The sequence below is a fragment of the Cryptomeria japonica genome, chromosome 5, assembly GCF_030272615.1.
Source record: "Cryptomeria japonica chromosome 5, Sugi_1.0, whole genome shotgun sequence".
NCBI lineage: Eukaryota > Viridiplantae > Streptophyta > Pinopsida > Cupressales > Cupressaceae > Cryptomeria > Cryptomeria japonica.
The window spans coordinates 686176221-686193073 of record NC_081409.1 but is presented as its reverse complement, the minus strand read 5'-3'; the positions used below and the strand labels follow the sequence as shown (position 1 = coordinate 686193073).

The window sequence follows — 16853 nt, the reverse complement described above, 5'->3', positions numbered from 1 at the left end:
CTGGTTTTTGAGTTTGTCCAGAATAATCCCCTCTCCATCTTTATCCTGACACCACATGGTTTCATGAGTTGCAATGATTGAAGGATATAAAAAAATGGGTCTATTGAAGATTCCTAGAAAACTTCTAAGCAAATTCAATTGGAAGTCATAAAGACATATTCTGCAAGCTTTAACAACATCCTCCATGCCAATGTTAAAATGTGAAATTTGGAACAAGGAATGGACTTCAATAAAAGAATAATAAACCAATTTTTTCTTCCATGTTATTGGAAGTGCTCAAAGAGATGTGATCTCATGGATTGGAACAATTAATGAAAAGGGCTTGGAAATTTTTAATAAACTGCACCTGGAAAGTGTAAGGCCTAACTCCACAACCTTTGCCAACTTTTTCCTAGCCTATGCCAATATGCGAGCTTTAGAACAGGGTTACCAATATCCATCAAAACATGCTTGAAAGTGATAGTGTTAATATTGTAGTTGCATATGCCCTAAAAGATATTGTATGCAAAACGTAGAAGTATACATAAAGAATGTGAAATATTTAACAAGTTGTCTCATTGAAATGTGACTTCATGAAACACTATGATTGTAGGATATGCCCAAAATAGATTTTGAGAGAATTCTTTAAAGCTATTTGAACTAATGTTTTATGGGTTATCTCTTTATATTTTCCTCCCATTACAAAACTCTTAATAGAGATTCATAGTGACATAAATATTTATATTCTTTATAGTCTTGTTCACCAACTACCACATGTAATGGCTTGGCTATAAAAATATGAATGTATTCTATTTTATCAATAGAACTATAAATATCTATCAGCCATTTGATAGCACTTTTCGATTACTTTTACTAGAATAAGGTTCATTAAATTAGTGTAATGGTTAACTAGAAGTGATTTCTAGTGCTAAGAGAACTTAATATAACATCGTTAACTCATGAGGATCCTTACGAACAAATAAACAGAGGGATAAACTCTAAAAAAAGGTGTTACCCATTGACAAAAGGAATCCCACAAACAACTGAGATTAGGGATCTAATGGACTAGATGACTGAAGTTTATGTCCATGTATAGAGAAAGGGGATCACCATCCCAATATAGAGGCTAATAATCTAATCCCATCACCTAATAATGACCTAGACTTAACAATGAGCAAATTGAATAAACTTGTAAGGAAGCATGAAACTTAGCAAGTTGAGAGGTGTGACCCATAATGGTAGCAAGAGGAAAAGCATGCAAAATTAAAACAAGTTGCCAAAAAATAAAGCAATTCTTAGGTTAAAATTAATCTCTCTCTCTCTCTCTCTCTCTCTCTCTCTCTCTCTCTCTCTCTCTATATATATATATATATATATATATATAGATAGATAGATAGATAGAGTAAATAAAATAAATCTTACATTAATTTGTGTGCTTTTGTCCATGTGTAGAGAAAGGGGATCACCATCCCAATATAGAGGCTAATAATCTATTTCCATCACCTAATAATGACCTAGACTTAACAATGAATAAACTTGTAAGGAAGCATGAAACTTAGCAAGTTGAGAGGTGTGACTCATAATGGTAGCAAGAGGAAAAGCATGCAAAATTAAAACAAGTTGCCAAAAAATAAAGCAATTCTTAAATTAAAATCTCTCTCTCTCTCTCTCTCTCTCTCTCTCTCTCTCTCTCTCTCTCTCTCTCTCTCTCTCTCTATATATATATAGATAGATAGATAGATAGATAGATAGATAGATAGATAGAGTAAATAAAATAAATCTTACATAAATTTGTGTGCTTTTTCATCAATAGTGATCATTACTTTTTATATATTAAAAAGAAAATAATACACAATCCACATTGTCTTTTTTCATTTATTTGATTATGTACTTGTGTGTTTGTAGTAGCTTAAATAAATATTAACATTTAACATTTAATATTCATATAAAAATTGTTATATATATATATGAAATAGCTACATGCTTCATAAGTTAATATATGAAATAGCTTCAGGCCTCTCTTGTGTCAAATTCTATTGCTATGGATTCGAACTATGCAAGGATTCATGCCTTGCTTAATTTGATGATTCAATTTAAAATACAATATCTTTGATTATACAATCCTCGTCTTTGTGAGAGGAGGCTTCGGTTGAGGTGACGAATAAGGAATCTCTCTCTCTCTCTCTCTTTAATTGGAGGAACTTGAAAAAGGTGTGTCTTGGATGGTTCTTCGAAGAAGTCTGGTCTTCCTAAATTTGTTTCAAATTCTCAACCCAAGTTAAAGGTGTGAGGATTGCAAGAAAAGGAAATGAAATTGTGTAGGATGGATGATTTGTATGCAGTTCCAAGCTCTTCATACCTAACCTTTCAAAAAACCAACCTTTTTACCCTAATAAAAAACCTATGAAGCAAATAATTTAGTTTGTTTTTCATTTCTTTTTGAAAACTATGGAAAAAAATAGTTCTATACACTAATGCAAAGTCGTGTTTTAAAAAATAAAATAATATATAAAATTATTGAAATAATTTACTTTCATCAAACTTTGGCACTATAACATAGTTATCTACTTATGATATTTGAATTATGCTAAGAGATGTTCTATAGTGGTAGCAAGGTACATAGTGTCATGTCATATCATGACCATAACCATGTACAAAAAAACTAAACCCACTCGACACATAAAAAAAAAATACTTGATATAACTTAATATAAAAAACAATATTATATTATGTAAATATTATGAGTTACGTATTATATGAACATTATCAAATATCAAAAGAATTAATTTTCATAAAAATTTGGCACTATTGCTATAGTTACGTACTTAATATTTGGAGTGAATAATTATGTTGAGAGGCATTCTACAATGGCAACAAGACACGCGTTGTGTTGTGATAGTGCACATGAAAACTAAAATACAACTAATACACACATATATTACTCATATTATGAGTATTATATGAATATTAATAAGTCTAGAGGTGTTCCATAGTGGAAACAAGGATGACTGAATTCATAAAAACCAAAACCTAGTAAACAAATATTTGAAAAAAAATCATAACCATGAAAAAATTGTTGAATAAATAAAATAAGTCTTTAAATAAACAAAAATAACATAGAAAATGTAAATAAAATACTCGTCTTAGGATAGATGACAAGTCATTTGCTTCTAGCATGGACCTAACGTGTTCTTTGGACCCTATTGGAGAACCTCCTAACCCAATCTTACAACTCAATCTACCCTTGGCTTAAAACCATCTCCAAATTACTCATTAGGTGGATGGTCACCTTTCACCTCATTGTTCTATGCCTCTCTCCTTGCGTGCTAACAAGCTCTCCATGGGGGAATTCCCCTTTCTTCCCCTTGTTTGGAGAATTTGAATGCTAATGTCTCCTAGATTGTTGTAAGGAGGAAGAAAGGTCTTCCCATATCACTTCCACAAACTCATGTTTGAGTGTTGGGTGAGAGGCCAACTTATTCTAGGCCTGGTATTGTCTAAGTGGGACCCTAGGGATCCCAACTCTTTCATTAGTTTGTTGTTTTATAGCAGCTGCGCTGCAATTGTTCCTATTTTGGTTCTGTTGTTTCTTGCTGTTTATGTCCAGCTTGGACCTATTTTTTCTTGCCCTATGATATCTCTGTAAAGGATTGAGACCCTAGTTTCCTGCTTTCATAATTTAAATAAAATAAAATAGCTTTTAAATATATATAACTTGTGTTTAAGTTTTTATAAACATGGTCATGAGAGAGATACCACGAAATACCCCTCTAATTTATATCATGGGTATATAATGAGAAGGAAGATATGGCAAAAAACCTCTCTAACTTATGTGATAGATTTAATATAAACATTCAAAAAATAATATGAAATCTCTAGATAGATGTATTTATAAAATATCTATACCAGTTAAGTACTATTTTTAATTTCCTATGTAACTCATCTATCTAGAGAGGAATTTGCCAATGCACATAGGCTCCGGTATCCTGTACTGTGAATATAGGGGAGTGCTGGATCGTCTAAGAGAGAGAGCAGCTGGCCCTTTACACTGGGTGCAACCGTGCAAAAACAGGATGTCTGAGCTCCCAGGTTGTCAAAGTTTGTATAAGTAGTTTTCAGCAAGATCTAGCCTATCTAGATATTATTTTAGAAATTTAAATAAACTAGGTAATCTACCTAACTTTGCCAGGTTAACTTAATACTAGTGCATCATGCACTCTGTTAATCTTCATATGCCATAAACTATAATGTGGTTCGCATTGTGAATGCATTTTGAAGCAAGACAGGGCATGACATACCTGAAATCAGCTGGCACAGCTGGCCACAAACTCAAATTTCTGTTCTGTGGAGGACTTATTATTAAACCCAACAAATCGCCCCAATCCAGCTTTTGATCCTCTGACACAACAAAAATCTGCCCATACCCTTGAAAATCTCTAAGTGCACATTTTTGTTTCTCCTCTAATGGAAGATGGAAAAACTCCTTCTCAACTCTCTTGATATCATCCAGCAGAGAGTGACGGATGTTATGATTTACAACCTGTAAAATATAAACAAGGTACCCATTAGTAGTAACATGACATAGAAGCCTACTGGATTCATGGGCATCGAGGAAATTGTATTAAAAGAAATACCCATTAATAGTATAAAGCCCACTTGATTAGTATACATTAAGAAAAATGAATTGAACGTACACCCATTAGTGCTAATATGGGATTAAGTAAATTATCCTCGTACCTGAAAAAAACCCCATTCTTCACAAGCCTTGGCAATTTTACATAACTCTTCTTTCCTTTGCAATCCTCCTTGGGAGAGATTGGCCATGTCAATAATTGGGATGCTCAACTGAACAGGAAGTGTTGTTAGTGTTCCGGGTCTCTCTTCGTCGGATCTCATGTACCTTTCTGGTACAATTTGGGGTTGTTCTCTTGCAATCTCTTGCACATTAACAGTTTTAAGAAGAGGATTACCCCAGTTAGCCATTTTTGAAGAAGTGTGAGCTAAATCCATTTCTTATGCTTTCGCCGAACAGTAGATCAAATTTAAACGGAATAAAAGCAAATTGCTAAAAAAGAACTAAAAATACGAATGGATACATGTTGCTTTTTTCCTCCATTCCAGTTGGGAGCCGAGACAAGTGGATAAAAAATATATATGTTCAAGGGAAGCGGTAAACCCATCCTCACTGTTGTCAAACTATTTATATATTCAAAAAATGGTACCTGAAAATAGACCGGCAGAGTTTGATTGGAACGGACTCACTAATTGAGCCTTGGAGTCGTTGTGAAGCTACTTTTCTATTATGATTTATTAATAAATAAAAAACAATAAAAGTATAAATAAACATAAGTAAAGTATTATTATTATTTAATCGAGTGTTATAGATTTGACATATTTCTTTTTAGACAAATATCTATAAATAAGAAACGGTTATAATTTAATTAGTTGAGCATAACTAGTAGGAAAGATGGTATATTTCTTAAGTATATCATTTATCAAGATTTTTTGAAGGAGCACTTGAGTTAAGTTTGACTCTTAGATGATTTTGATAGATGAGGTCCTCTTTCTTATGGAAGCTTAGCTTAAGGACAACTTTTGATTTAGATGTATGCTTACTCACCATGTTTTGATTCATTTGTTTATAAACCTGCAGAGATGTTGATATCTATGTAGTCTAATTGCTTCTACACACATACACACAATTACTCATCATTTCAAAATAAAAATACAAGTAATATAGGTTCAAATGTAGGTCTATATAAGACATAAATCAATCTAATTTATCATACATAAAGATTACATATTAAAATATTATACTTGTATATGTATATGTTGTGTGTATTTATGTATTTATGTATGTGTGTGTGAGTGTATATATGTATGTATATGTGTGTGTGTGTGTATACATATATACATATTGTATGTGTGTTATATGTGTGTATACATATATACATATTATATGTGTGTGTGGACACACACACACACACACACACACACACACACACACACACACACACACACACGTGTACACATATTTGCATATATGTACATACATGTGTGTATACATATGTACATATGTATACATGCACATGTATATATACACTTATGTATGTCACAACCAACTATCTATCCTTTATCGGGATGACAACACTGTGTCCAGAACAAATGTTAACATATGTGGCAAGATACACTTATAACTTGAGGATTTCAATTTTTTTGTTGGTGTCAAGTCTTTGATTTTCTTTGGATTTGATATTTTGCGGTGTCATGTTTCCTATGTTTCTCAAGACTTTCTATGGACTAGAGTGGTTGGGATGGAGCATGATTACCCATTTTTGTTGATTCTGGATTGTCTCTTAGTAATGTTATGACTCATACAAGGATATGAGGACACTATGGGTCTAGTGTGAGTAGGGGCATTCCTTGTTTATGGCTATCTGATCTCCATGCAAATAATACAATGACTATCTTGGTCGAACCTATATTTGGATGTTCACAACACATTTGCCATAAATAGGATCAATGATGATTAATGCACAAGAAGCTCCTTTCACCTCCATATCTTCTACTTTTCATTGTCTGATTCCTTTCATCTCCCTTTGTCCCATTTATCCACATATCCTATGGTTGAGTATAATGACACAACAAAAATAAGTCATCCATACATCCTACATCACCACATAGTTAGTCTTGCATATCATTATAATATCATTATCATGTAAACATCCTACATTCATTGCATTAGTACATAAGCATTAGAAAAAACATGCACCCATTGCATAACATCATAGCATCATAATAATTTAGGACGTACATCATAATCATGCTAGGGGCATATAAATCATCATGTCATAAGTAAATGCATCACAAAAACATCATCATGCAGGTCATAATTGCATCATGCATGTCTATAAGCATACATCATAGCTGCATTATAGAAATCATCACAAGTGCATTCAACATGAATATCATAAGCAGTGTATAAACATCATATAGAATCATAACATACATGACATAAACATGTGCATATGTGTGTATACATATGTGTACACATGTACATACATATGTATTATACACATGTACATATGTGTACACATGTGTACACATGTGTACACATGTGTACACATGTGTACACATGTGTACATATGTATTATACATGTGTACATATGTACACACACACACACAGAGATACATATATATATCCATGTTGCAACCACACAAAAAGACTTGATGAACAAAAAAAGGGACCCAATATCATATTACACCCCCCAAGCTACCTTACAAACACCTTGTCCAAACACAAATGAAACACATTATCGTTGACTATGTCTACTTCAATGCTTCTTCTCCGACCCACCATTCTCTCCATCTTTATGATCTTTCTCCTCAACCCAATCCACAATCTATTCTACTAAATAATTATTGTATTTGTCATCACATGGGATACTTTGAAAATTTGTAATTTTTTTACAACATTAGTGTACAAGTTCTTATCCTTAACCAAATAGAGTTTTGTTATTTAATGGTGATATATTCTCTCTGTGTCATAATTATAAATCTTGAATTTTAGCAAGTAACTTATCCTCTTCCAAATTATGTACAATTAATGTCATTTTAAAAAACTCCAATAGTGAGATATTAAATCTTAAAGTACATGCTTATATAAGATCCACCATTTGGTGCATGAATTTTTTGTTTTTTTTTATCAGTATGAGTAAAATATTATGCATGTTTGGTAGCTGGCATTGGGTGTGCTATCCATCAAGACAACGGTGACCTTATAGCTAGCATAAATAAGCCCATAGGTGTGGCTTCCAATAACATGGCTGAGTTTTTAGCTTTGTGGGAGGGTCTGATTTTAGCTAAATCACTCAAGATTAAATATCTGGAAATTGAAGGTGATTCGTCATTAACTATAAATGCAGTCAGGACTGGGGAAGTTACCAACTGGAGATTGAAAATGGAATTAAAAAGTATTCTGGAGCTGATCAAATACTTTGAGGAAACTTCGGTCAAGCATATCTATCGGGAAGGTAACTCTATAGCTGACAAGCTAGCTAATCTAGGGGCAGATGGTAATTCGTCAGTCTTTAGAAAAGATACTCCCTCGGATTAATACTTAGACGCTGACCATGCCAATATCTCACTTCACTCCTCTCCAAGTCCTCTCCTTGGACCTCTTGTATATTACCTAGGAATTGTGGTCAGGATATCCTTGTTACAGCACTTTTGAAATCTAAGCTTCAGACAAATATGTATTGTTATATATACAGAAATATATATATATATATATGATCACATATACATATATGTATATATTTGTAGACTCATATTAATACAAATATACACATATATATATATCCATATCTATAGATACATGTATATATACACAACCTTATTCATAAACATATATATACATACTCATATATATATATATATGTGTGTATGTATGTGGGTGTAAATAGATGCTCATTCACTTACACTCACACATATATACATATATATAAATCAGAGATTATATATATATGAGTTTGTGTATATTGGTACAAAAACTAACTCATATAAGCTTGAATCATCTTCTCCTTACCTGTAAAGGGGTGGCTCAGGAGTATTGCAAGGTGTTTGGTTGTTATCGGTTATTCTTTTTCTGGCTCAAGCTGGTCTCCCATCCAATGCATGTTAACTGTGTTTATATCGCCCTGGCTACGTGGTTATTGTCTGCATTGGCAGATTTGATGACTTTTATGACATTTACTGAGGTTGCCGTGCCATGTGTTTTCAAGCTATGGTTTTCTTGCTATTTATTGTATGACATTCTTGATTCTTTGCACCGACTGTTAGCCCTGTGTACATCGGGGACAGTTAGAACTGGTTGCTGTTGCATGTTTAGTGGTATAGCTGTGGTACTGGTCATGTCTTGGTTTTAGTTATCTGCGATGTTGCATAATATATGAATATATATACATTCTAACAAACAAACACATTCATATATATTTATATATGTGTATGTGGGTGGGTGTAAATAGATAATCAGATTATTACACTCACACAAATGTACATATATACATACAGACACTATATATATATGAGTTTGTATATATATGCTCAAAATCTAACTCAGCAATATCCTTATTAAAACTGTCACATATGCATGTATCATCCTCCCCTCTCATGTCCCTGTTTGTGGGTAAAGGGATGCTTCAGGAGTGTAAGAAGTTTGGTTGGTGCCGGGTATTCATGTTCTGGCTCATGCTGGTTTACACTCCTCTGCAGGGTTTCTGTGTTGAGTATGCTCCGGGCAGTTCGGGTGTAGTCTTCATTTTGGCAGATATGATATCTTCTTATGACTATTGGTGTATGCCAGGCTATGAGTATTTTGTTAAGGTTCTGGCTTTGTTATTTTTGATATTATTGATTCATTGCTTCTTTGTGATTGATATAAGCCCTGTCTCTTACTTCGGGGCCAGATTACACTGGTTCCTGGTGCAGTTATAGGGGTATTTGCTGTGATATTGGACTTTTCTATATCGGGTGGGGTTCACTCGGGTCTTTACTATCTTCTGCTAATTAATGGAATGGTTTTCTTTTTGTGGTTTAGTGGAGGGCAGTTGAGATCAGCCCTATCTTTGTTTCAGATCTGTTGTAGGTCCTATTGCCTCTGTACAGATCCTTTACTCTTTTGGTTGTTTTTCTCCTACACCCAGACATATATTTCACTGTGAACTTTTGTTTTGAATTATGATCCTGGTAGACTCCATGATAATCTCGTATATTGACATTTATATGTGCATACAATGGCATATTAATTTATTTTTGCTATGGAGTTTCAGATGTAAGCTGTGTTAAGAGTGATTAAGAAATTGACACTTCTCATTAGTGTAGGCAGAATTGTAGCCTGGATAATCTCTTAAATTGAATCCTAAAAGGTGAAAATGGTCTCAAGCTAAGGGTTATCCAGGCTACAATCCTCTTACATAAAATAGAAAAGATGCTATTATTCATTGAAGGATTTTTACATATTATCATGCTTACTATGCTACTAACAGTTTGACAAAGCATGTTGCAAAAAGGTTTTTGCAGATGCAGGATTCAGGTCCTAAAGTCAAAGCTCGGAGTATCAGTGGCTTCTCTTTTTTTTTGTGTGAAGACGGGTACATCCAGAGATTGATGCGAGATTTTATGCACAAAAAGAAACTTAAAATGTCTTATTAAGACAGTCATCTCCCTCAGTTGAGGAATTGTAAAAAAAATTTCAGTTGTTCTGATATCTGATCCCCTAAGGGATCTGGGCTAGACCGGAGGTTTTCTTAGCTCCATTCTTTCCTACCGGTGCCCACACTGAATGGAGTTTGTAAAAATTTTACAAATGAAATAAAATGCGGCTTCGGCCTTTTATTGATCAAAAAAAAAAAAAAATATTATGCATGTTTCAAAATTGGAATATAATAATTAAAATTAAAATTTTAAAATGGACTCTCTTACAATCCACACCATCCCCTCTCAACCAATGGAATTCAAGTCTATGGATCAAAGAAACAAAGATTTAGGAGGCAAAAAGTTCTCTTATTTTATTCAAACTAAATATTTTTTAATATCTCCATTATATCCCATAAGTTAAAGGTTTCCATAATTCATTATATGCAAAAGTTTTTTGTCTTATGGGTATGTGCACAAAGATGGGGGACTAAAAAAGGGATCTTAAGATGCCACTTTTTTTTTGAAATTAGCAAACTCTAAACTTTGATGAGGAAATGAAGATAGTTACACTCAAAATGTGAAGATGCAATGACAACAAGAGTTGTAGTGCTCCAAGTCTACTTTCTAAACTACTAATTTGTTTTGAAAATGGTAGAGATTAATGGTTTCAAAAATGGGGAGCACTCAAAATGTTCCCATTTTTTCAGAAAAGCATAACCTAGCACCTGGTGTGCTCCCCTTAAAATATCAACTTTTTTTTTTAATTTTTAAAATCGCTTCGATGATAAATTATCTAACACCATTTAGTTAATGTCATATGTTTTTTACTATTTTTTTAATGAATATATTATCTTTTACTAATTTTTGAAGTGGACACATCCTAAAAAACATAAATTTGACTGATCTCCAGCTAAAATTTGTGAAAACTACTCAAAAATTAATTTTTATCATTTTTTAAATTGTGTAGAATGGAGTCTAGTTTCTAAAAATGCAATTTGTTTCAAAATTCAATGAATGAGTAAAAAACTATGCCCAAAATACGACATGTTGGTTTTTGACAAAAAATGGACATTATAACAAAAGAAATTAGAGATAAAGATCTTAACATAATCAAAATGTGAAAAGAATTATATAGTCGGATAGCTAAGAGAGAGCTTAACGTTGTCATGGTGAATATTTTTGTTTGCATCGAAAAATGTGCAAACCTAATGAAGAGCACAAACAAAAATGTGAGAAAATTTTGCATGTTTGTAGAAAAACACATCTTAGGCCTAAAAAGGATGTTCAATCCTTTGGGTTGGATGCCCAAGGCAAATACAAGCCTAAGGTTTTGTATTTCCCAAGGTAGTTACTTTGGCACACAATGTCGAATTTAAAAAATGTACTTTTTAAGTTTGGCACACACCAAATTTGGTATGCACCATATTTGGTGAGCGCCAAAGCACCCCAAATGTATTGCATTAACAATCTCTCTCTCTCTCTCTCTCTCTCTCTCTCTCTCTCTCTCTACTCATCAATGTAATATATACATAAAATATAACATTTAACATTTTATATATATATATATATAGGCAAGATGTTTGAGAGTGGTTTTAGATCTCTTTGAGTTATAATGTAGACTCTAGTTTTTAGATATCATATAAATTTTAGACAGTCAAATTTTAGTAATCGACATGCTCGTATCAACATTTTCTCTCTCTCTCTCTCTCTCTCTCTCTCTCTCTCTCTCTATATATATATATATATATATATATATATATATATATATATATATATATATCTGTCTCACTCTCTCTTTCTCTCTCTCTTTCCATCCCTCCCTCTCTGTATCTTGAGCTCTCTTTGGTCTCTCCCTCTCTTTTCCTGCCTCTCTCTCATTTGGGCTCTCTTTGTCTAGAGGTGAGAGACGTGGAGCCTAGAAGAGAGTGGTGAGAGAGATAGAGGGTGAGAGAGGTGGGTAATTAGATAAGGAGGGAGAGGTAAAGAGAGGTATAAATGAAGGGAGGGAGATACATAGGGATGGGGAGAGAGAGGGAGAGGGAAGAAAGCGTAAATAAGGCAAGAATATAGATTGGGTGTTGGAAATACTTATATTGATATCAAGGCATTTAGTTATGCTTGTTAGATTTCATAATTAATGTCAAAGGTAAAATGTAAGTGTTAATTACATGTCCTAACATACTCGAGTTGAAGCTCATGCAACTGGTTAATACAGTGATCACATATAAGAAAACTTCATCGTAATTACTTATGCGATGGCTGATCAAGAAAATAATATATAATAAGCCACAAATGTGTTTTGACAAGTCAGCGAGTATATGGGTGATCATAGGTATGATCTAAAAGTAAGTAATCAATAATGAAAAGTATTATAAAACCAACTTCCCAATAAGACGAACATAACAATATGAAGTTTATGATAATAACCAAGATGTTGATCTGGTCCTCAAATCTGAAGTCGACTGTGTTAACAACAATCCATGTTGAGGAAGATTGGAAGTTGAAGGGTGAAGTTTTTTGAAGGAAGATAGCGGTTGTATTAAAATGCTTATATTAATAAAATTAACAACGATCACAAGGGAGCTCTTTGTTTATTAGGACAAACAGTAATTACAAATTCTTAGACAACGATTCACATAAGGAGAAAATAACAACACATAAAGAGGCAGCGATTGAAGTGATTGCTATTAAATAAGGATGCAATTTTATCGCTATGTATTAACAAGCAATATTATTATTATGGGTCAATCCTGTATGTCGATTGAAGACAGTGGATGAGCTTAAGAAGGCGGTGATCAGATATTTACTTAACATTAGTGATCAATAAGATGACAATGGTGACCGCTTGATAAAGGAGAACATCGACTTTGGTTAGAAACAGCTATGGAAAGTGTGGTCGTGAGCCTTTCCATATACACAGGTTCCGATCTGAGTGAAGAGTTTCTATGATTATAATATGTAGCAGTTTGACATTTAGGTAACAACATTGATCAAGTTTGATATCATGTTATCATTGTCAGATAAGATAGTCAATTTTCATCTTATGATAGAGTGAAATGATACGGTTTGATCAAGATTAAGTAATATGTTTAGATGCAAAAAGATTGATCAACTTAATTAATTAAAGATGCAAGTTAATAAATAACGAAGAAGTTTCATGATTGTTATTAAGTAAAATCATATTAATTTCAAAGGGTGTGATTCTAGCGAAAGAAAAGTTGACAATTAGCAAGGATGCATTCATGTGTTGTGTGAAAGGGAATGGCTTTTGGAAAGACATATTTTGGTTTATATAAATAGAGTTTGAAGATAGATGTGTAGATATTGCACGGGCACTTCACTTAGTGAACCTGGGTTATATCACATCCGTTCATGGCATACTAAAGAATCCTCCTATTTTCAAAAAATATTGTCCTAGAATTTTTGTTTCCCACCCCCTCCCAATACATAGCTTGAATTAAAATTCTCCCTATTTTCACCAAATATTGCATTTTTCATAGCCTGAATTAAAAACCCCCCTATTTTCACCGATAGGCAATATATTGTACCCTCATTTTTGGCATATTAAACCCCCCAATATGAACGCACGTGATATGATATTGCCTAGCCAGTGACACCTCTGTGAGATATTGTTGTGATACCAATTATGGATAAAAGAAAATAGTGGTGTGTGTGTTGAACAAAGAAGATTAAGCGCATACACCTAAAGAGAATGGGATAGGGCAGCCTATCAAGAAGAGAGTAAGATCTCTTTAAGGAGGCTATAGATAAAGGATAGATTGAGATACAGCAGATTTATGACCAAAATTGTATTAGATTATAGAAGGAACTCATGTGCAGATTTTAAAGAGAAAGATTGTGATCTCATTGAGATGAAATTGTGATCAACATTATAGAAGGTATGGTTGTAGATTTATAACAGATTTGTAGAATTATGAGGAGATTATCTATAGACTTTTGAGCAGGTTTATATGTGGAATTCAAAGTTATATTCATGATAGATTTATGATCATCTTATAGAGGATTTGAGAGGAAGATTATAACAGTTTGAAGAAGAAATTTTGTGGAAGAAAAAGTTGTTTATCATCAGTTGTAGTAGCAACATTCAAAAGGTGGTAACAAAATTCTAAAGTACGAGAGTTGGTGCTCACAAATCAAGTTAGTGGTTGGTGCCTACAAATATTGTAAAAGAATAATTATATAAAAAAACATTTATTGTTGCACGGTTTTCTCCCATTTGGGTTTCCACATAAAATATTGTATTATTGTGTTCTTACCATGTCCATGATTGTTGAAGGATAATGGATAGTGTTAATATGATTAATAAAGTTTAAATTGGTAAAATTTATTGTTATTCAGATTCACCCCCACCCCTCTCAGTATAACTATGTTCTCTTTGTGGGGGTTATGAGGGAACACAAGGTAGAGAAGGAGAGAGGGTGGGAGAGACCTAGAGAGGGGAGATGCAGAGAGGTAAGAGAGAGAGGGAGAAGTTCACAAATAGAGAAAGATGGGTAAGGAGATGGGGAGAGATATGGAGAGGGATGTAAAGAACTAGAGAGGGGAGGGACGTAGAGTATGGGGAGAGAGGGGTAAGAGACTTAGGGGGAAAGATAGAGGTGAGAGATAAATGGAGAGAGGGAGAGGTAGAGAGATAAAGATATAGGGAAGGAGAGACCTAGGAATGGGGAGAGATAGAGGGTGTGAGGGAGAGTTAGTGATCAAGAGAATGGAAAGAGAGGGAAGAGAAGCAATAAGAGAGGGAGAGAGAAGAAGAGAAAGTGAGGGAGGGATAGAGATGGGGGTAAGGAAGGAGGGTGATGTACAAAGGGAGAGAAGGAGGGAGAGATTCAGAGAAAGAGAGGTAGTGAGGGGGGAGATGTGTAAAGAGAGAGAGGAAACATATATGGTAGAGAGGAATGGTAGGAAAGAGAGGTTAAGAGGTAGTGTTAGATCTTGGGGTCGAGATGAGAGAGTGAGATAGAGAGAGGTAGAAATGAGACAAAGGAAGAGGAAGAGTAATAGAGAGAGATCTATAGGTTTAGAGTTTGGGTGAGGTAAAGATAGTGGAATAGTGAAAGTGAGAGAACACTAATTTAGGAGCATGTTGATTACTGAAATTTGTCTAAGTCTAAAAATTTAAATGTTCATCTAAAACCTAGAATCTATATTATACATTATAACTCCTAGAGATCTTGAACCACTCTCAAACATCTAGCCAATATATGCATGAAATTTAACTTAAAAACTATAAGAAAGAAAAAATACATATTAAAATGTGACTTATAATTAAATGAACTATATTTTATGTACGTATCCTTCTTTTGAGAGAGAGAGAGAGAGAGAGATAGAGAGAGAGAGAGAGAGAGAGAGAGAGAGAGAGAGAGAGAGAGAGATAGAGAGAGAGAGAGAGAGAGAGAGAGAGAGAGAGAGAGAGAGAGAGAGAGAGAACAATTTGCTAATGCTAGACATTTGGCTAGTGTCAAATTTGGCACTCACCTTATTTGGTGCATGCCAAATAGGTTTGGCATGACCAAATCTTAGGTTTGGCACACCAAACCTATTAGCGCATGCCAAATATGATGAGAGTCTTATTTGGCACATGCCAAATAGCTTCATTTGGACAAAAAAAGAATGGGCAACTTTTTGGTCCCCCACTTGGTGCTCTTACCCCTATAGACAAATGCGAAACTATTAAGCTTTTTTTATCTATAAGGTTGGGACGATTCCTTATATAATTACTTGAAATTATCATAATCATGGATATTTTCAAACACAAGCATATAATAATAGTTGTCTTGTATTTGTGCCCCAAGTCTTGCCAATTTAAAAATCAAAAGATTAAAATCATCAATGAAGTTCAAATATGGTGTTGTAGTTGAGCTAAAAATTACATGGTTAGAGGATGTAGAATAAAATCATCTTTAGATTACACCAATTGAATTTCCCAAATAATCATGGTTTAAAAAGAACATTGCAATGCTAGAAAATGATTTTAAGATAGGCATTAAACAAAACATTGTACTAAAAAAATTTGAAAAGTACAAAATTACAAATGATGGTAGTTTTTAGATTTTTCATCCCATAAATGATAGGTATCCACCCCTACCTATAGGTTCCTTAATGAAAATTTTAGTTGATTATCAACTAAAATTTCAACAACAAAAAATCACCTTACGAGATGAGTGGTTACTAAGCTAGAAAATATTAGGGATTTTTTTTACTCCAAATCGGATGTTGAGTTAAGTTGATTTATTGTAGAAAATGGATTGGTATTAATCCATATGTTGTTAGTAGTTGTAGATTTGATCTAGGAACTTTGTAGCATGATGCAATATTCAAGATGGTTTTGTAGTGCAAGTGGTTATCCACACTACTTGGAGACTATATGGAGAGAATTATATGTACTATTATATAGGTTAGATGCCCTTTCATGTTTATATTTAATGATTTTGTGAATTTATATTTTTAGGTAACTTTAATTACTTGCCACAATTGGAACTTCTTAATTTCATTATAATTTATATGCTAGGGGAAAGAGTACTTGAATTGTAACATTTTTATTTGGTTGTTTCTCTTGCAATGTTTCGAACTTTGAAGTTATTATAATAACTTGTTTGTGGATAAAAACAATTTGTGCTATATATATATTTAAAATATTCAATTAATCCATAATG

The 16853-nt window shown here is 33.4% G+C and overlaps 1 protein-coding gene across 3 annotated transcripts in view; it reads right to left on the bottom strand.

Annotated features, from left to right (window-relative positions):
• LOC131876393 (protein SRG1-like) overlaps positions 1-5254 on the bottom strand; it is a 102353-nt gene extending 97099 nt beyond the window's left edge. Inside the window, exons 1-3 of one of the 3 annotated variants that reach the window (XM_059221621.1) lie at positions 5202-5254; positions 4717-4914; positions 4278-4519 (exon numbers count right to left, since the gene is read on the bottom strand). In XM_059221621.1, the coding sequence (XP_059077604.1) occupies positions 4278-4519; positions 4717-4875 (401 nt within the window). In that variant the 5' untranslated portion in view covers positions 4876-4914; positions 5202-5254. Of the gene's footprint in view, positions 1-4277; positions 4520-4716; positions 5137-5201 lie in introns of those variants that run through there. The other 2 variants (XM_059221620.1, XM_059221619.1) reach the window with 2 other exon arrangements.
• Positions 5255-16853: the final 11599 nt, after the last annotated feature.